This window comes from Cryptotermes secundus, unplaced genomic scaffold, assembly GCF_002891405.2.
Source record: "Cryptotermes secundus unplaced genomic scaffold, Csec_1.0 scaffold1679, whole genome shotgun sequence".
Lineage (NCBI taxonomy): Eukaryota > Metazoa > Arthropoda > Insecta > Blattodea > Kalotermitidae > Cryptotermes > Cryptotermes secundus.
Genome location: NW_019743676.1, coordinates 72,627 through 95,442, shown reverse-complemented (window position 1 = coordinate 95,442; position 22,816 = coordinate 72,627). Strand labels below are relative to the sequence as shown.

The window sequence follows — 22,816 nt, the reverse complement described above, 5'->3', positions numbered from 1 at the left end:
AATACACAGCACACACTAAAGAAAGTAAATAGTAATAATATATTCCAAATAAAAAAAAATTAGAATTAACAGCAGTAAAATTGAAATATCTTAACATTAATAAGATATAATTAAAACTTTAACCCAGTATGATAACCAATACTTTCACTCACTTTCATTGACAGAGAACTCAATCACAACTTCATATTCAGGAAGACAGGAGTAAACACAAGATATTTTAGACAATAAATATAAGCTAGAACAAGTAAAACAGTGAATGACAAATACCAGAAACATATGTAAGATTTGAGGCTTTCACGGCGGTGACTATGAAGAAAGCAGTCTTCTGGGATTTGGCACCGTATATATGTGGTGTTAACCGACGTTTCGGAGGAACGTATCGCCTCCATCTTCAGGGTAGAAGGAAAAATATAAGAAATCCGCAAGCAAAGAGACCGTGAGACTGCTTTTACCTGTTCTCACGGTCTCTTCGCTTGCAGATTTCTTAGATTTTTCCTTCTACCCTGAAGATGGAAGCGATACGTTCCTCTGAAACGTCGGTTAACACCACATATACACGGTGCCAAATCCCAGAAGACTGCTTTCCTCACCAGAAACATAGTTCTTGTGTTGAGACAGGAATAATTTTGAAAGTAATTTATAGAATAACACAACATGATGCATTCCTTGAAGATTATGTAGACCAACAGAGATGTCCTGACTGGTAAACAGAAATATAATATGACAGAAAACTATATATTTATTTTATTGTTTTTTATGGAATTTAAGTCAAAGAGGCTATGGAATCGTAAGCATTTTGCATATTTGGAATAGAAATAAATGTTGCAAAGTGAACACTTGAAAAACCAAGATGAAATTTTAAACATGAAATTAAAATATATCTTAAGATCTCAGATTCTAGTGATGTGGATTGAACTTTATTATCTTCAGACATGGTCCAATGACAGGCTGTTCTCTTGTTTGTGTTGAACCTTCAGGTTCTCATAATTACAAAAAAAAAATAATTTATAATTTAATCATGAGGAGGCACATGAACATATACTGTATTTTGCTGTTATAAGGAACAGTCACTGGGAATTCAATATATGCCATATATGCATTTGTACTATTAACTCTTCTTACTTTCCCCCATGTTCCTTTCTAGTCCTACATGTTTTTGAATGATGTTTATGCTGACATTGAATGTCATTTCCCACAAAGAACATGCTCAAATAGTCTTCTGTATGTAAAAAGTAAGTAAAGCTATCCCTGTACCAGGCCGTGAAGGCCCATAGGGGTGTGAGACGTTGAGGGTCCCACACTATCTAGACAATCAGCTCAAAGATGGCAGTAAGGTTGTCAGCCTGATGCGCTAGCCGCCCTTTACGCCCTAGGAAAATTATTTAATTAATTCCTGGTACTCATTTCTGTTAGAGGCTGAGTTAAACCCAGGGCCTAGTGCGGCTGGAAGGATTAGGTCAACTGAAAAAAATCCAATGACCTCATCAGGGCTTGAACCCGCGACCTTCCGGCTTGTAGTATAGCCCCTCAACCACTATGCTAAAGTGTGCCCCATCTTCGGTATGTACTGTATGATTTATGCTACACTACATATATTCACATCAAAGTGTTATCAACACTCACAGAATAGACATGATACACAGAAATAAAAGACTGACTACTTGGTCGTGACCTGCAACATAACTAATATTCATGCAGCTGTACAGTCTGTTGTTATGGTAACCTGGTATGGTGTAATGGCAGTGAAAAATATCATGCTTACAATACTTTTTCATACACAGCCTGTTGATGGATGTGCAGTGTGAGGTACTTACTGAGTATGATCCTAATGACACATAGTGGAGTGGTGAATATTCAGGAAATACATCTGATTCGGAGTTTGTCTGCTGGATTGAGCTGTTAATGCAGTGAGAGGGTGAACTTGGAGCCGAGGACCTCACATGTTCACTGTAATCAATATTCTCATCATTATGAGCATCTTGTCTAGTGTTTGATACTTGAACAATTGGTTCATGGATACCGTCAGAAGATGAACTTTGGTCAGAAGACAGCAAATTGTCACTGCAGTCATCGTTGTCTCCATTATGAACTCTATTTTCTGATGCTTGTGAAGATGTTAACTCTGCTCCAAGGGTAGACTTGTTATTCTTAATTTGGTGGCTATATGTTCCTTCTGTATACATTTTTGAGATTTTAAGATCTTCTTCATTCTTTTTTGTTTCTGAATCTTTGACAGGTGTATAATCTTGAGATTTCTTTGCATCACATACTGAGGTAGAGAATAACTTGATTTTATTTATGCTATTTTTTACCTCATTTTTTTCATTTCTTTGACTTTCCATTTCTTTTCTTTCTTTTGTATCTTGTATCTTGAGAATTGCTTGAGATCGCCTTATTTTACCATTTCCTTTCTTTGTAACATTTAGGATATTTCTCTTGCACATATCTAATGAACTGCCGTTTGGTTTGTCTTGTATTACTTGTGAAGTCCTGAAGTTTCTAGTCACTACTTCTTTTCTTACTTCTGAAGAAATATTGTGAATTCCCTTAAACATGTTGTATGAAGAAGAAGAATAATTTTGACTTTTTTGTGACTGGCTGCAATCTTCATTGGATTCTCCAGGATCAACATAAATCTGAGCTCTAAACATAGATTTATTTCTGGTCTTTATATCAGTTCTTGGTTGCTCTTTTATATTTTGTTTGGATTTAAATTTATATGAATGAATTTCTGAAGCCATTTGTAAAACATTAGTCTTGTTTCTAGGTGATGCCAGTTGGCATATGGTTCTTATACTGTAATGAATATAGATTTTATTAGTAGGAAAATATGTATACTTCATGATCAGAAAAATATCCAGTAGTGGGCAAGGTAACTTCCATATATGCTAAATGTACCAAAGTAAATGTTATTTTCATTTTTGGACAACATAAAAAAGTCTTTTATTCCACAATTCCTCATATTTCTAAGCGGTGAATCCTGATTTTAATTAGGTTATGCAGAAATGCAACTTCATAGCCTGTTACAGTGATATGTTTGTAAAAGTACAAGTTTCAGGTTCATGGTGAATGTACCCACTTCCCTGGCCTGGCACATAGCAAGCCAGAAAACACTGGCAGAAAAGCTGCACAGTGCAAACATCTGGTTCAAAGCAGAGAAGAATAAAATTTTCTTTCTATATTCCTCCAGTCCTAGCTAGCCGGTTTGCTATTAGCCGCTGATACTTGTTCCACTCCATAAGCATATTAAAGGATTCATAGAACTGTCACAACAGATAAGAATTTGGATAGAAAGAAGCACAAAAGTATGAATTTAATTGGTATATTTAGAGCACCAGTGCTTGTGTCAGTATACCAAAACAATACCTTGAAAGGAAGAATGTGAATCAAGTATGTTACATTTTCTGTTGGACAGGCTCAAATGATTTAGATGACAACTTTCAAAAACATGCCAGTAATAATGTTTTAAATTTGCTATATGTATATAGAAAACTCACTTATAATAAACAATGTGCATAGAAGAAGTCTGACTGTAGGATTCGTAAGATACTGACAGACCCAGATTAAGATTGAAATAAATGACTAACTGAATTCATGAAGCTGAGTCTTTCTTGAGAAGCTAATAGTTGCTCAGCTAGTCAAGAACTTATCAGTATATTACAAAACCCAAGAGTTCATTGCTGTGTTCAGAAGAGCCTGTCAGTGGTCTCTATCCTGAGCAAGCTGAATCCAGCCTTCACCCTCACATCCTGCTTCATTAAGATCCATTTTGATATTATCCTCACATCTACGTTCAGGACATCCAAGTGGTCTTTTTCTTACAAAAACTTTTATGCATTTCTCTTCTGTCCATTCCCTGAAAATCTCATCCTCTGTGATTTGATTATTCTAATAATTCTCTAGCCTGTTGTTACTTCTTCCCTCTTAGGTCATAATTGAAAGAATTAACTAAGCACAGTAGAACAAACTGCCTTCACAGTGGCTTTAACAGATAATTTTATGTAATGTTAAAAAATACAGAGCAAATATCCAAATCATGTAAAATATGAGATTTTCATGATTGTGAATATTCATATTTTGATCATCTGGTCTGGCTTACAAAACCATCTTGTAGTCTTGTAGGCTGGAACCAACATTTCAGAGGAATTTACTACCCCATAATTTGACCCTTAATCTTTACCTGCTAAAGAGAACATCTTCCTATTAACATGTAGCTGCCATATATAAAAAACATTAAAGAGGGCTTTCAGACTTGCTAAAACAAAGGATACAATAATGTTTTAATTGTAACTTGTGAACTGACTTACTCATAAGCAAATATAACGTCACTGAACAGAGACTGTACACAACAGAAATTAATTAGTAATAACATTCATAATGAAACTCAAGCAGTGTGACAGAAATTTCACAACAGAAGTTCACACATTTACCAGGTTATGCTTCGTTATTAATTAAGCACACATTATTTAAAATACCTATTTGGTAACTGTTCTTACTTACATTAGTTTTTCACACTTGAGATTCATTATCTCATTCATACCACAGAGGTTAAATTTGCTGCTGCAATTATGTTCCTTCTCAAGTCTATTTATACATTTTGGAACCATATTTTATATTTGACATAATTCTTTCCAATTTAATCATAAGCTTATCAATTTTTATGGTGTTTGGTTTTCTGAGAAAGTCCCCCAGCAAATTTTAATAAAATTGAAAATAGTGTTACAACAGAATTAGACATATGAAGTAACATATTTCTTAACAGCTTAATTGTGTATTTTGTAGTGTTAAATTTGAAAAGAAAGGCATGACCAACTTATTTAACAGTAGTTAACTTACGTATGAATTTGTCCCATAAATGTTGGAATTCCTAATTTGGCAAGTGCTTTGCCTCTGCGTTGAGGTAATTCCAGGAAAGGATATTTCACATTTATTATTGCCATTTCATATTCCAACCTCTTTGTAATACTCTTAGTTAGCTTAATTTTCCTGGAAAGACGTTCTTCCCAGGCTTTGACCACATTATTGCTTCTATTGTATTTTCTTGGAAGTGGTGTGTAAACTTCAAAGTCATAAACATCCATTATTTAAATAAATGCTTAGAACATGTGTCTTGCAATGTATTATGCAGTCAATTATTGCGTCAAAAGAAAATTGTGTTAATGGATGCAGCAGCACATTGGGATGTGCACTAGAAATTAAATTTCACAAAATAAATAATTACTATATACACTTCAGGGATGGTATATTAACTGTTTACAGCAACTATGAAGATATATTGTCAAGGAATTTCAAATATTTTGAAGCCACCGCCATTGAGGTCGAAACAAATTCGGTACTAGGACACAGATGGCAGTGAATTCGAGCCCCAACGATCGAGTACCCGAAAGTGAACGAGCGAGTAAGAGGGTATCGGTTGTAACGGTTGTAATGGTTGTAATCGTTGTAATGTTCATAATGGTTTTGTCTTCATTGTCTTCGTGTTTTCATTTTAACACATGTGGTTAATACATATGTCAGCTTGTAGGTTAGCGATAACGTTAAGGTCTTATAGGCCACAGGCAATCCCGCGATTATTGGAGCATTGAAGCAGTTGTAATGGATATATCTCGTAATACCGTTGATAAAATTAGTAAAAGTGTAGTGAATTTTCACAATAAGCTGTTGCAATTTAGAAAGTGCCAAATACTGCGTGACCATGCAGTCATTACAGAAGATCTATGGGTGCGTAATGGGAAAATTGTGGACCCCGAGAAAGTGTTTTTTGACGAGAAAATTACTGCTGATGTACAGATAGATTGTAAAGGAGCTTTGGTAGCACCCGGTTTTATAGATTTACAAATAAACGGTACGAGTTCTAAAAGTGATATTTTCTAATAGTAATAAAAATGAGTGCTGCTAAATGAAATGCAGTTTGCAGGAACGTCAAAATTAGGTCTCGAAAATTATATAGCTTTAAGAACTAGGGTTACTAAATAATTTTGAATTACGCGAGGTGTTGTATTATGCTGATTGCAATCGACAGTGTTCAAATTTGAATGTAATAGTAGGCGAACTGAATTTAACAGTTTCATCTTCCAAATAAGGTAACTATGCTAATGCATATGGATTGTGTTACCATCTAGAAATTGGAAACAGTACGTTGGTAAAGGGCAAAATTTCTTTGCACTCTTGTTTGCTATGAAGGCATGTCGGAGTGGAGGCATAGCTCCGTGGATTCCTAACTTTAACATATGATGAAAGTGAGAGGTTAACTTCATACTTTGGCTAGTTTAACCGGAGAGAAAAATATATCATTTCCCATAGAACTGGAGGCCACGTGGGCTATAAAGCCTGTGTGGATGCTATGGAGAAAAAGAATACATTGACACTGATATGAATTGCGCTGTGATTTCCTTGTTGTCCAACATGTAGACTAGTCACCATACTGACAGCAATTTTGACTCTTAAAATTTCTTTGTCATTATCTTTAGTCAACACAACAATCTGAAAATATGAAATAAAGAAATTGTATGTTTATGATACAACAGGATGCAACATGTAAAGATATTCTGACTCTGTCTGAATTTGTGTTACATTATTGCTTTTGTTCTTGTTTGAATTCTGCTCAGATTTGAAGCTGTGTCATATAATATGTGGAATGATGGATATGTGATATTTCAGGTGGTTTTGGCATTGACTTCTCCTACAACAATCACGATGTTGAGGCAGGTGTACAGAAAGTGGCTAAGGGACTCCTGGCACATGGTGTTACAGCGTTCTGTCCAACACTCGTCACATCGCCTCCCTACGTGTACCTTAAGGTAGATCTATGAATAGGTTCATAACATTAAGGCTCTGATGTGAATATTACTTCATTTTCCTTTGTCATGATGTTTATGTCATTGCATGAACCTAGATTTACATCAAAGTAGATAATTGAAGCATACCACTTTATCCAGATGAGGCTCTGACAGCATGTGTGCATCCAACAGGCTTAGCATTGCAGTTTTTTTAAACATAAATACTGTTATTGCCAAGTTAAATTTGGCCACCAGCATCACAGTAGCAGGGAGATTCAAAATCCAATGTTCTGTAATGATGAAGGTTAAGGTATGAGCCTTTTATGGTGGGGCACACAATAGCATAGTTTGGTTGACGCACTATGCTGCATGGATGGTCGCAGGTTTGAGTCCTGATGAGATGGATTTTTTAAGTTGACCTCATCCTTCCAGTCGCACTATGGTCCTGGGGTCGACTCAGCCTCTAACAGATATGAGTCTACCAAGAGTCTTCCTTCCTGGGGAGTAAAGGACAACTGGCACATAAGGCTGACAACCTTACTGCCATCTGTGAGCCGATTGTCTAGATAATGTGGGACCCCTCATTGTCTTATGACCCTATGGGCCTCTATGGCCTGTTACAGGGATTCGTTTACTTTACCTTTTTATGAGCCTTTTATGCAAAAAATGTCAGTTTCAAAACTAGGACAAATTAATAGATTCAGAGTAGATTTTTCTGCTTTTCAGTCTGGAAGCTTAGCTGTGACTATCAGAACTTCCTGAAGGTAATGAATACCTACTTTCTAACTCTGGACAATGTTAATTGTCATTTGAAAGACCAAGATATAGGTAGGTGGATAATATTAAAATGGATCTGAGAGAGTTAGGATGGGGTGGTATGGACTGGATTGATTAGCTCAGGATAGGGACCAGTTGAGGGCTCTTATGAACATGGTAGTGAACCTTCAGGTTCCATAAAATGCTGAGATATTCTTTAGTAACTGCACTACTGGCAGCTTCTCAAGAAAGGCTCAGGTCCATGAGTGAGTGAGTGAGGTACCCTTAATTAAGTGAACTAAGTTACGATTTCCAAACTAAACTCTTTTGTCAGAAATATTTTAAAGACGGTTTTGTTATTTGTGGTTATTGTTATGAGAACACTATATATTAAGGTATGTAAAACATTTGTGCTCATAGTTTTATGTGGTCATGAAGCATTTCATCATAACTCTGAGGTAGAGCATTAATCAGGGAACAAAAAATGCCAAAGAAAAGGCTCAAAGCAAAGAGAGAAAAATTAAATTAGGGATGGTGGAAGTTCAAAACAATAAATTATGTGATTTATGTGCGAATTATAGTGTTGGTGAGTTAGGTAAATCAGGAAGGTTGTGGTTGACTCAGGTTGGAAATCTTGCCATCAGCCACTTGGAAGATGGAAGAGATGGGGGGGTCGTATTAAAGTGGATAATAAGGACAAGCTTTAATATTATCCATAGTGCTTTGGTGTTCATAAATTAACATGTTGCATTGCATTACAGTCTACACACACACTAGCACTCGTAATATCTGAAAAATATTTACAATTTATTTTTAAAATTTTAGTACATTAATCACCTCTACAGTTTTTTTTAAATAATGTTGATATTATTGTTCACTTATACTTTAATGATGTGTTTCAAATATATGATGAACTCAGGTGCTTCAGAAATGGCATTCTTGTTCATTTACTGCAAGATTATAGTTTGTCTTTCAATGCTCAGTTGGTGAATTGAGATTTTAATATGAAACTGGATTTGATTGTAAGTTGGTTAAGATGTTTTCATGAAGGCTGTAAATATGTGCCCAGTTTTCCAGTATCTGGGCATGTGCAGTTCTTATCCCTCCGATGAACATTTCAAAGGAAGAAGAGTTCTGTCTTCTGGAATATAATACTGTTTAGTCCATTGAAAGTTGTGCTTTCTACCTGCTTCACAGTTTCTTTCTTGGCTTATTCTTTGGCCCTGAAGATGTAGGCAACATATTTCTCCAAAATGTCGGTTGATTTTCGGCGGACTGCATCGTGTTACATCCCAGAAACAAATTTGTGTTGCACAGATGTTCACCCACCACATAATAGTTTTCCCAGCCACACTAGCAAAGCTACCTGTCATCCCCTCTCACGCAGACACAATTACAGTACAGTGTAGTTGAATTTGTGATTGCTTTAAGATAATTAGAATCTTCCATCCATCAATCTGCTGTGTTGCCCAAGAACTCTCACTTATGAACTCAAGAAAAACATATTGTGACTTTGTATTGAATTTCTGTAAGAATTTTTGTAATGCAACTGGTAAATTGCTGTAATTGGCAGACTCCATTCTACACACACACTAGGTAACAAGAATTTTGCTCTGTATCTCTGTCAACTAAAAGTTTTATTGATTTATTTATTTAATAATAAGTTGCTAAATTATTTGAAACATTAACTGATTTTAGGCTTGGATGTTTCCACATGATGTATTTAATTTTTTTCTTCATCAGTAGGTCTACATTATGTCATTCCAGTTGATTTTATAATTATTCATTCTTCTCATATTTTTAATTACAGCAGGTGTTACCACTGCTTAAGATACGGCCTGGGGGGCCAGAAGGTGCTGCTATTCTTGGTGCTCATTTAGAAGGTCCATTTATTAATGTGAATAAGAAAGGGGCTCATCCTGCCCAGTACATTCAAGACATGGACAGGGTGAGTGAATGTCCTTACATTCAATACTTTGACTAGTCTCACTTAATTTCCAGCAGTAGTTGCATGATGTAAATACAGATGAACAGAATGTCAAGAAAGTAACTCTGGGATTTTAGTAAGGTGTCTTTTTTAAGTATTTAATAATTATATTCGGCATTTTGTTTGATGGCAGTAACTAATAAACAACTTGAATATGAAATTTTGTGTATATAGATCATAAAATGGCTGAAAATTTGTAATGTAACTTTTTTATGTGTTAATGATTGCGTTGAGGAGAATATTTGGACTGAAGAGAGATGAAGTGACAGGAGGTTGGAGGAAACTGCATAATGAGGAGTTTGATAACGTGTACTCTTCTCCAAGTATAATTAGAATGATCAAGTCAAGGAGGATGAGGTGGGCATGGCATGTAGCACGAATAGGGGAGATGAGGAATGCGTATAGGATATTGGTGGGAAAGCCAGAAGGAAAGAGACCACTGGGAAGACCAAGGTGTAGGTGGGTGGACAATATTAGAATGGATCTTAAGAGAGGTAGGATGGGATGGTGCGGATTGGATTGATCGGATTGATCTGACTCAGGATAGGGATGTGCTGTAAATGCAAGAAGGATTGATGTACCTGTGTTTTTTTAACAAAATAATTAATAGCAAAAGATATCTGTGTGTAGAGGGACAGTATTTTCAACACCCTGTGATGTGTGAATTGTAACTGCTTCATTCCAAATATTATCAGCTGTCAGGCATGCCGATTCATTGGCAAAATTCACATGTGCCTTGCATCTGGCAGTGCACTGGTCACCGTGAAGCACAGAGCCATGAACTGTTAAAAAAAACTCTATAGTTATCAACTTATGGGTGTACATTTCATATTTCGTTTAACATGAGGTATTCTTCCGAAACCTTTTATGTCATTCAGACAGCATCTTCATCTTGGGCTGTAGACTCCTGGTCGCTGACAGAGCGTAGAGAATATACAGATTGAGTCTTAATTTTTTTTTTTCTTTGGCACTACAGCCCCAATGGGCCTAGGCCTACCTCCGTGAACTTCTCCGATCACTTCGGTTTTTCTAGATCTTACACATTCGGTAGGACTCCTTGGGTGGGTAATAGCTTGTCGCAAGGCCTCTGCCTGTACACAAACATATGAAAACGCACACACACAGACTATACATCCATGCCCTAGGTGGGATTCGAACCCACGATCCCAGTTTCCAAGCGAGCGAAGGCAGTACATGCCTTAGACCGCTCGGTTACCGTGACCGGCTGAGTCTTAATTACATACCTTAAATGTAAGCAATGTGTTCTACACTTACAGGCAAGCACAAATCATCACAGCCACTTCTGTTAGGGAGATACAGCATCATTGCCTGTGGCAACTGTGAAGCAGCACCACAAAACAGATGAAGCAGTCATTCAGGCTGCACACTCATACAGTGCATTAACTGCTGCCTCATGTGTCAGGGAACTGCTGTTTACAGTTCTGTCTGAGTAGTTATCACAGCTACTTGATGACAATCCATTGGCAATGACAGTGTGGGTACTGAATGAGTGGACTCCTACCCATTCTTCTCATGTCATGCACTATTTTAATAGGATGAAACAGACCAGTTGTGTGGCCTCCGCAATCACCTGATCTCACTCCTGCTGAATTCTGCTTGTGAGGCCGTCTGAAGAGTATCATTTAGGCCCAACAATGTAAAACAGAATGAGCTGTGGAATGCCACTGAAGCTGCAGGGATGACAGTATGCAGCATGTCTGAAGTTTTCCAGCAGACCAGGAAATCTTGGTGCAACAGGGCTCACTTATGCATTGACTGTAATGCTGGATTGTTTTGTAAATTGTCTATAGCTGACTAGAGGCCATTCTGTTCACAACTAATGTACTTTTTATCCGTAACTGTGTGATTTGTCTACTTCTCTTTTCTTGTGTTTCCAATTGCCATATCTTGCTAACCATATATTTATATGCTTGCCTGTAAGTGTGGAATGTGATTCTTATATTTAAGGGATGTGATTAAGATTTACTCAGTATATGTATATTCAGATCTTTAGTATCCAGTTCCATCCTCCCACATTTTTTCATCCAGTGGTGTAGGGTAATTTATAAATAGAATTTAAAAACAGTTAATACCATACAACATCCTTGTCACAAACATAAGTATAATTACAGATATACAGATATGTTCTGCTATTGTAGGATTGATAATAACTTATGGATCAGAGTCATGGATGGTAAATACAGATATACTCAGGAAATTAACAGAAATAGGTTTTTGAAGGAGATATTTGAGGAAACACTTCAGGATAGAGACTGGAATGAGATAGATAGAGAAATAGTTGAGGTAGAAGAAACAATAAATATTGGATAGTTGAAAAGTAACATGAGATATGGACTCACACATCCATTCAATGGAATGGAGTCCAATCAGGTGTCAGAGATGGGGTAGGCCAAAATCTGAACTGATGATGTGACACAACTAATGAGGGAATGATGCCTGTCTGAGAAGGTTGTAGAAAATTAAAGAGATGGGTCTTAGCATGAGGAAGCCTTAAAGGGAAGGAACCTTAGAGAAGAGATTTTATATGCTTTAAATTACAGTTACTATGTGGAATGTAATTTGAATTTAATTATGTGCTGAATATTGATGAACTAAATAAGGAGATTCCGTACTACAGAATTTATTAACCAGTATTTGTAGTTTATTTAACAATGTTGTCAGTAACTCAGACTGTGTAGTGTTGAACGGATGGGTGATAGTAAATAATGGTATGGAAAGAATGTGGAAGGAAGTGTTGTGACCTAATTTAAGGTATTATCCTGACATTTGTCAGGGGGGCTTGAGAACAACCATGAATACCTTCAGAATAATCAGTTTCCCAGCCTTTATTCAAACCAAGCCCCTCCAGAATACAAGTCAGAAGCCTTTCTGCTTGAGCCAAATTGCTGTGTGTACCATACAATGCAGTGGGCTAAATTTGAATGGACCAAAATTTAGTTGTAGCAGAATAAATTTGGAAATTAGAGGTTAGAGAACATTATTATTAAAGAACTGTTGTTCCTACCATCACCATCTGCTGCTGCCACAACAGCAGTACCAGCAAGAATAATAATTCCATGGTGCCAAGCCCTTGAGAAGCAGCCAGTCACTCACCTACTCAAGAAATTCCCAACATTTTATGGAACCAGAAGGTTCGTTTCCATATTCACAAGAGCCCTCCATTGGTCCCTATTCTGAGCCAGACGAATCAAGTCCATACCACACCTTTGTGTTTCTAGAAAATTCATTTTAATATTATTCTTTCATCTATGTCTGGGTCTTACTAATGGTGTCTTTCCTTCTGGCTTTCCCACCAAAATCCTAATGAGGCCGTGCCATAGCTCAAGTGGTTAGTCGCTGGTTTCCCACCGTTGCAGCCCGGGTTCAATCCCGGGTCTGGTCAAGTGGGATTTGTGGTGGACAAAGTGGCGCTGGGGCAGATTTTCTCTGAGTACTTCAGTTTCCCCTGCCAGTCTTCATTCCACCAAATTCTCCATCATCATAATCACCTGGAGCAGGCTACAATAGGCCAATCAGTGGCCACCCTGCTAAGTGGACCCAGTTGGACTCCACCCCCCCACTAAGTGAATTAAAATCCTAATGCATTCCTCTTCCCCATACATACCACATGTCCACATGCCCTATGCATCTCACCCTCCTTGACTTGATCGTTCTAATTATACTTGCTGAAGAGTACAAGTTATGAAGCGCCTCATTGTACAGTTTTTTTTTCCAATGTCCTGTTACGTCATCCCTCTTCACTCAAAATATTCTCCTTAGCATTTTGTTCACAAGCACCCTACTTATGTACCTCCCTTAATGCCAGAGACCAAGTTTTACACTCATACAGAGCCAGAGACAAAATTATAGTTTTGTATATTCTAATTTTTGTGTTTTTGGCCAGCAGCCAAGAAGACAAAAGGTTCTGCACTGAATGGTTGTATTACCCAAATTCAGTCTCCTCTTAATCTCCTCCTGAAACAAATTCTGATTTGTTACTATTGTTCCCAAATATTTGAACTGTGCCACATTTTCAAAGTATCTGTTAGCTCTCTTTATATCATGATTTTGCCCTGCATTCTGGTGACAAGACAGCAACATATTCTTAGTTTTCTTTATGCTTACTTCTAGACCAACCTCCCTACTAGCATCAGTTAAAGTTTCTCTGGTTTTCTTTAAGGTGTCTGTGTTATCACCCAGTGGATTCACATCATCAGTGTAGACCAGCAGCTGATGGTGGTTGGTATGACTGCACTATTGAATGGTTATTGTCTTAACTGTTGTATGTTGTCTTGTTTTGTCCTTTTGTATGTTTTGTATATCTCTTTGCTGAAGCTTACTTTATAATTGGACTTCAGGCTGTTCAGTAAACATGTGAGCAAATAAATGATTGAATTGAATTACTATTTATGTTAGTACTAGTTCCTTATTGTTTCAGGGTTTGGATTCTCTTCAGGATGTATATGGAAGTATAGAAAATGTGAGAATTGTAACCCTGGCACCTGAGTTGAATAATGCTGTGGACATAATAGAAGAATTAACAAAGAGAGGAATTACTGTGTCTTTAGGTTGGAAAATATTCTTTAAATAATAAGGTTCCTTTCCACTTATCTTGTGTCATAAATTTAATAAAGAATTACACTGGTCCTCAATATTTTTTGCAGTCATAAACTTTTACTAACAAATGAGCTTGTGAACAGTTAAAATTTGGACTCTCTGTATATCCCTAGTTCTCTGATGCCTAGGGTTAGAATACTCACTTATGGCTTTATGCCATCAGTACAGAATTCCAGTGCCAGATCTGTCCTTGTTGCTGTTTATAATTTCTAGTCATGTGTGAGTCTGAAACTTTTGAGCTCAGATAAAGAAAAAAAATTTATTGATTCCTTAATCTTGATCTTCAAGAATGTTCAGATAACTGCTTTTTCTTTGCATAGCAGTACACAAACATCATGATCCATCATAATCACAACGGTTCACAATTCTTTAGTAGGATGCATCTCTCTTGATGTTTGAGGCTTTGCAGCCAGTGAGAAACTTGCTGTGTTGCCTAGTTCAGGTCCTCTTAACTACAGGTTTCAAAATAAAATGTCTTGCATGCTTAGACAAACTTTTCATGAACTAAGATTAAACATGCAGTTAGGTGAAGGGCTGTTTTTTTTTTCTGAATATATAGGAACAAATTCCACATTTCTAGCCCAAGTGGTTAGCATTTTAAGGCCTATTTATGTTTCTTGTAGCCATTGCTAAAAGTTATCCAAGATAGACAACGATTTTAATACTTCTTTGGACAATATATTCAAGATAAGGACTAAGAGTGATGTTGTATTTGATAAAATTTAGTTTTGAGAAGGCACAGTTGCTCTTTTCTAGCTTTTTGAGTAATGTGTGTCATTTTAAAATATGCCAGCACTCTATTTTCTCTGTCTGAAATAAGATAGGTATTGCCTGTGTTTTTCTCTTTATCTGTATTTATCTCATACAGACTTTGTTGAACTGTGTATTATTTTCCATCACACCAGCTGGCTGCCTCAGCCTCAGTGATATAACAATGAACCCAAGACAAGAAAGGACATAATTTGAAATATGCCAAGAAATATGAATGCCACTGTTGCACAAATCAGTTTGTAAGCAAATTCTTTCTTTTTCTCTCACATTACCTTTCTTCATCCATGGGAAGAAAGGACATTGCCTTGTAATTACTTTTTATATCCAGTGCTTTGTAAAGTGTTCATCAGAAAATGATCTGATATGAAAAGGGGTAAGTATCACAGTAGAGCACACTGTAAAAAATGGCTAGAATTTCTGGAAGTAAACATTCATTCATTGGTTGAAATTGAAATTGGCGACACAGTTGCATTCTTCAATGCAGTGACAGTAACAGTATCTTCTTCATATTGAGCTTTTGAATCCATATGTTCCGTTTCATTTGGAATGGCTTTTTTACAAAATCATTGGTACCTGAATGATATTCTAGCAGTGAAAGGTTAAGTTCATTCAACAGTTTCAACATACCTGCTGATTATGCCATCCAGCCAACTTTCATCTTTGCTGAATAAAGCCTTGAATTTTATTTTCTTATTTAGGTGGAAATATTTTAATTACTAAAGAGGACACAAAGAAAACTTCTTAATTATTTTACTGAAACCAGTAATTCATTACCTCTCTGAAAGAATGTATATGTTTACTAAATATGAGATGGTTTCTGATGAACCATTTAATAGTCACTTTTATCAGATTGGTGACTGAAAGGTATCAGTTACAGCATATGTACACATGGATACACACTGTTGCAGTTGGTACCATTACTGATAATATTCGAGCATGTGAAAGTCACCTCAGGTGTGTATTGATGGCTGAAAAGCCTCCAAATATTTCTGTCATTTCTAAACAGATTTATTTCTTGGTTTTCAGGCTTGATAACTGTATGAAGAGTTGTGTCTTCTGGGATATAAAGTCATATAGTCCATCGAAAGTCAGCCCATGTTCCTCCAAAATGTCAGTTGACTTTCAACAGATTACACAGTGTTGTATCCCAGAAGACAGAATGCTTCATAACCACCACTGTGAAAACATCAAATTCTTGATAGTTTTGTGTTTCAGGACATTCTTTGGCTGACCTGAGTGAAGGGGAGCGTGGAATCCAGCATGGAGCCACACTTATAACACACCTGTTTAATGCTATGCCAGCAGTAAGTGTGACTCAGTATTTGTCTCGGTGGGTTTTCATAGGTATGACATTCAGATATTGTGTTCCTAATTCAAGTGTGCATCCACATTTTGGTCCAGGCACCACATATCTTACTGTCATCACAATTGTAAATTTGCTGTCTCACAAAGACAGAAGGACAGAACTTACCAGTGAAATTTGTTCCAGATGTATTATTTCTTTCATACAATTTGAAGCTCTTGAAATTCCTGTGGCTTACTCAGTTCCAGTTGATTTTCTTGGGAATTATACTTTTAAAGACATTCAAGACATGAAATATGAGGTTTTCATGCCAGTGCCCATGAAGAGTGTTATGTTGTATGTGATGTTGTATAGTCTGGTAGAAGTTTACTGATGTTTCAGAGGAACATATTGCCTCCGTCTTCAGGATCAAAGAGTAAGCTAGACAAGCAGACAAGTTAGTAATAAACAGAATAAAATGACCATTAGTTATTTTCTAGCAATAAACACTTTGTTTCACAATGGTCATGTGAAAAAATGACACTTTTCATAATCCTCTGTATTGTACTGGATTAACTGTGTGAGAACATCAGAGAGTGTATTGAGAACTGTTATGCTTAGCAAAGCAGGCCACTGATATTTCAAAAGAACATTGTATTGTTGTGACACAAGTGTAAAACTTTCATCTAAATGAGTAAATTGGATTGCTTTAATTTATATAAGTATAGAAGAAATATAATTATGTCATACTCCAGAGGGAGAAGAGGGAAGTGGAAAATTCAACGTCATATGGGTGTGAGTAGTATCCCAGAGAACATTTCAGTCTTTTCTTTTCACAGAAGACATCCTACTTTTAAGAAAAAGACAATTCACTTTAAATATTAGTAGCCACAGTGTAACTTTTTTCATATTGTCACGTGATGGAGTGACTATGGATGGGTTTGGATTGGCAATTGGATTTACTGAACACTTACAGATGATAACTACAAGTAACTATAGTGCTGTCTCTAATTCACACATACACTGCAGTTCACTACAGAATGTACTAAGTCTTCTCAGTCTGCTGTATCTTCACCAGTGGACACCCCCCAGCTCCCAGGCTCCTGTCCTTACAGGAAGGCAGCCATCTCACATCAACCTCCTACACTTGTAATTGCCGTCTCAAGACTCCCCTGTAAAGCCAAAGTCACATTGTGACTGGCAGTCAGTCAGTAAGTCTTGGTGTTGAGCCCCATCTGGGGCTCATGACCAGATATTTATTACTGTTTGACAGTTACGGTCTTGTTTTGTGGGGCACACTCTCTGATGAGAGGACGGGTCAGTCTTTTGTATATGCTGCTGGCCCTTGCCCGTGCAGTCTTTCTCAAGTCCAAGTTCCTTGGGACTGTCTCAGATTTGAGACTTCCCTTTTTGTCACCTCCTACAACTCACCCACCTAAAGAGCCCCCGTTTCTTGAGCTGGAATATTCAGATTCACCAGACACTGACCTAGGATGGATAAACTCTTGACTATCAAATGTGAATAAAATCCATCCATCCGCACATGTGCTAACAAGGCATATGTTCGTATATACATTCATATGGATCCGTGCATACATACTGACAGAGAGCATTTCAAAAACCACTTTTTAATAATCGGGAGGGCTTAAGAACGTTTATTTGTCAAAATTTCCACAGTCATTTTATCCTATACTACATACTCATACAGGAGAAAGTAAAACTGATATGGCATAAGTTTTTTAGATACCTTAAAGAGACGTATTTTGTGTTTCAGTTTCATCACAGGGATCCTGGCCTTGTGGGTCTCCTTGGATCTGACCTCATTAATGATGGACATAGTGTTTTCTATGGTATAATTTCTGATGGAATCCACACGCATCCAGCAGCATTGCGAATAGCACATAGTACACATCCAGATGGTCAGTAGGAGTTTTATTGATTGTGCTAGTTGTGTATTATACTAGTAAACTAGTCTCCTGATCTTTCAAATAGAATGATCTCGAGGTAAGACACTGCCATTCATTGTCCCAGATTTAGTGATGATTGGTTCCACTTAAAATTTGGTATTTCATATAATGAGATACCAATCAAGACTATACAGAAGTGACCAAGATTAAATTTCATGATTTACAGTAAGTTTTTTTTTGAGGGGGGGGGGAAGGGCATGCTACTGTAGCATGGTTGAGGCAGTATGCTACAAGCTGGAAGGTCATGGGTTTGATTCCCAATGAGGTCATTGAATTTTTTTCAATTCACCGAATCCTTCCAGCCGCACTATGGCACAGAAATAAGTACCAGGAATCTTGCTGAGGGTAACGGGCGGCCGGCTCCTAAGGCTGATAACCTTAACATCTGTGAACCCATTGTCTAGAAAATATGGGAGCCTCAATGTCTTACAACTCTATGGGCCTTCATGGCCTGTTGCAGGGATAGCTTTGCCTTCTTTTGTGTGCACAGACAGACACTTGATGCTTTTCTTTAAGGCTCAAACAAAAACACTGTGGTTTTTACTCCGCAAGCAAACTATACCAACCAAGCGACTGCCAATTGTCAGCGAACTTAGTGCCAACTTTAGCTGATAGAGGGTGTTGCGTAGTCAGCGCAACGAATCCACATGGCCGTTAATTTAGGTTCTCTAGACCAGAGCCACTATTTCCTTGAAATAGCACCTCAATTATCCTCATGAGGCTGAGTGGACCCCATTCTAGATCCAGCCTCATCATAGACAAAATCACAGAGAAGATGTGCAGCGTGTGTGAACTGAAGTTTGCAGAATGGTGAAGAGGAAGGCAGCAAGTCCCTTCAGAATGTTTGTAACAACCAGCTACACTACACAGCATCATATCCCAGAAGATCATAATTCAAGTTTTCAGACTATGAAATATGATTCTTTTGTTCTGTTTGTTATATAATTTATATCACATTGCAGTAATATGAAACAAAATAATTTTATGTGTTTGAAGGTTTAGTGCTGGTGACAGATGCTATCTCAGCACTGGGACTGGAAGAAGGAACACACCAGCTGGGACAGTTAGCCATTGAAGTGAAAGGTGGACGTGCTCTGGTGGCAGGCACGGAAACCCTCTGTGGCAGCATCGCGAACATGAACCAGTGTATCCAGTTCTTCATGAAAGCTGTGTGTAAGTCCTTTGAGCATATGATATACAAGGAAGTAAGTTGGGAAAGTTACACACAGAGTGGAGGGAGTCTGAAAGCTCCCACATCTGTCAGAGAGCAAAGTGTGGTCATGGGTCCTGTGGGGCATGGAACCAAGAATCACTGTGCTGACAAGGGCAAGCAGGAATTTAACAGTCAGTCAGATGCACACATACAGCATTGTCTATACTTGGGTAGAAGTTCATAAAATTTCTTGAAAATGTCTTATTTCACAAAGAATCTGTTAGTCTACGTGATACAAATCAACATTCAGCAGCAAGCGGGTGGGTGTAGTAGCAACACTCTATACTTGTGTGGAAGACGCTGAGTTTAAATATCAGCCAAGACTTCTTTGATCATGCTAAGGTTTCTCTTTAGCCTCTAGAGGAAAATGCTGGATAGTGCCTTCATTAGGTAAAAACTGCTTCCAAGTCCTTTACAGTTCATTATTCACCAGTCATGTAACCATTTGGTGCAATACAGTCTGAGATATGGATAGATAAGTCTAAAGGTTGGTGACAAATGCACACATGTACTGTGTGATAGAGGTTATCCCTGTCAGATGAATCCAGCGGACTAGAGTTCATACTTTTACCTGATTACAGAAGGAAAACCAGCTTCTGAAATGACATGATAGAAAATGTCCAATATGTGTGTCAGATAAATGTATGTTTGTAGTTTGGAGTGGTTGATTATGATATTGGGGCTGCTAGGCTTCCATCTGAAGCACTGAACACACAACATGTGCATGTGTAGTCTTATTCCTCTGGTGGACTATACTGTATTACTGTCAGAGGAATGTAATATTTACTTTTTCATAATGATGCAAATTTTGAAGAATAAAAATAAGTATGAAACAGGTTATTTTGAAGAGTGACTCTGAAGGGGGCAATCTCACAGGACAGTGATAATGAGCGTGATGAAGACAGTGTAGCAGTGGGTGATAACAGTAATGTGACTGAAAGTTGAGATTACGTTTAATCAAGCTTTGTCAAATACTTAGACACCTGGCAGTGATGACAGACATTCACAACCTCCTGACATGCCTGTACAGGAGATTACATTTTCTTTTTTGGCTATAATAATGTAAATGGGACATGCAAAAAGATTACTCCATTTTATATATCATTTTACAGTAACATGATGAAAGATGATGTTTTATATATTGAGATGTATACATTTTGTGACATGAATCAACTATAAAAGATAGACAGTAACAATACAATATGTGTAAACTTTTCTGGAAACAGCAACAAAAGTAATAACACCTTAGAATTAGACAATGTGTTTTATTTCAGATACTTTCTACTAGAATATTCTAGCAGTAATAGTTCCAAGATACATAACTTTTTTCAGTGCTGACACCATTACTAGTGAAAATCCAGCTGCCAGCCCTGAGGTGTCAGTCCCTGTATTCTCATATGATAATTGTTGATCATGTTAAAAACCTATATGAAGAGAAAATGTTCTGCTATCAGTGTGGAAAGTTTCATGGCCATACAAAATATTGAAGAATAATTATTGTGAGATTGATGTGCAGGAAGTAATTCTGGCTATTTATTTTCCCCATTTTGTTTTCAGCATGTTCTGTAGTGACTGCCTTAGAAGCTGCAACCCTGCACCCAGCACAAGCAGTTGGCATCCATGACAGAAAGGGAACACTCAGTTTTGGAGCAGATGCAGATTTTGTCTTCTTGGGTGAAGACCTCAAAGTATGGTCCACTTGGATTGCTGGAGAATGTGTTTACCAGGATACGGAAAGCCCACATCCAACACTGAGGCTGATTTAGAACTGAACACATCTTTGTTACATTTCTTTCATAAGATACAAAGAAAAATTGTCATTGGGATTAGTTGCAATATTGCATTTTATATGAAAATATTGTGATACTGCTTCATAGTGAATATTGGTGGTTCCATCATTGTCTCTGATTTTTACTGGTAGCATGTGTGTGTGGTTGGGATGGTATGGATTAGATTGATTTGGCTCAGGATAGGGACCAGTGGAGGGCTCTTGTGAACACGGTAATGAGCCTTTGGGTTCCATAAAATGCTGGGAAATTCTTGAGTAGCTGCAGAATTGGCAGCTCCTCCAGAAGGACTCAGCTGCATGAGTAAGCAAGCAAGTATGTGTGCAAGGTCACTTAATATCAACAATTGCTTTGCCAGTGTCAGTAGTAATGTTTTGCACCACAAAACAAAAATGTGAGATTTGTGGAAATTACCTTTTATGCAGTATACTTGGCATGCGTGAGAATGACCTTTTCAGTTCAAAGAACTAGAAAAAATTCTGAATGAAGAGGATGAGAACAAGAATTTCTTCCTTCCATCGCAATCATAAAGTATAACACAGTTTTACAATGCACCAAAGTGTATTACTTGCCCCTTTCCATATTAGAGCTGTTGTGTTTTGCTGCACTTGTTATGCAAAATTACTGGTTTGCTGCAAAACTTGAGGAAGGGTAGGCCATTAACAGTTCACTAGGTAGAATCGTTTTAAAGCTGTTTAATATTGTCACGTGTCCGGGATTCCAGGACAAATAATAATGGGTTCTGGATTAGATGATTCAGTTTATTGGTACTTCTTTACACTTACAATCAATTATAACAGCTCACACTCGATGACTGTCCCAGACTCACTCCATCCTCTGCTGGACTACAAGTGTCTTGTCTTCTATTCTGCGTGACTGACTTGGTTCTGATTTATGAGTTGGTTGCTTCTTCAGCTTCCATTGTCTGCTGGTTAACACCCTGCTGCTGAACACTGAACTCTCTTACGACTGACTTCCGAATGCATTGTTCTTCTCTGCACAGTTCCTTATATAGTGTACTGGTAACCATGGAAAACGTGTTCCGTAGCAAGTCGGTCTCCATAGCAATGTGTGTTAATGCCACATCGTTCATTGCTGTGTGAACATGCTTGCCAAACTGTTGCCCAGCAATGGTCATATTCATCACATTGCTCCCTCCTTAAGGCTCTTTGTCCTGAATAGCCTATTGGTATATCACTGTTCCTCCATTTCCAAGGTTTCCGTGCCTGACATCATCTTGTGGCTCAGTTTTTCCTGCGGTGACTACTCTCCAGCTCCTCCCACTGCTCCTTTCTTAAGGATGAGGCCACACGAGCGCACAAAATGTGTCCGTTGCTACAAACGTACTTTATGATGGACGTTGCTGAGAACACCACAGTTGCAGAATGTGGTACGTAGTCTGCAATGGAACCAGAAGAAAGTGTAGCATTCGCCTCTCGTTTATTTCTACAACAGACGTCATGACGTTCGTTACAACAGACGCATTTTGTGCACTCATGTGGCCCCAGCCTAAGGGTGCTTGTCCTGAGTGACTCCCTGATAAGGTTCCAGTCATCCAGATTTTTTTTTTTTAAACAAGCAGGCTAAACTATCCTGAGTGGCTGGTGCTCTCACATTTCGTGCTCATCTTACACTAACACTGCGAGTAAGTTTGTTT

The 22,816-nt window shown here is 37.6% G+C and overlaps 1 protein-coding gene across 2 annotated transcripts; it reads left to right on the top strand.

Annotated features, from left to right (window-relative positions):
* The first annotated feature begins 5,475 nt into the window (after nt 1-5,475).
* On the top strand, nt 5,476-21,273 carry LOC111874271 (N-acetylglucosamine-6-phosphate deacetylase). 2 transcript variants are annotated; one of them, XM_023869629.1, is made up of 8 exons: nt 5,476-5,845; nt 6,661-6,800; nt 9,349-9,483; nt 13,961-14,090; nt 16,126-16,214; nt 17,967-18,111; nt 19,156-19,332; nt 20,930-21,273. In XM_023869629.1, exons 1-8 carry the CDS (start codon nt 5,596-5,598, stop codon nt 21,136-21,138), a joined length of 1,275 nt encoding a protein of 424 aa, XP_023725397.1. In that variant the 5' UTR covers nt 5,476-5,595; the 3' UTR covers nt 21,139-21,273. The 2 variants fall into 2 exon arrangements, with proteins under 2 accessions (XP_023725397.1, XP_023725396.1); XM_023869628.1 differs by having other exon boundaries at nt 9,346-9,483.
* The last annotated feature ends 1,543 nt before the right edge of the window (nt 21,274-22,816 follow it).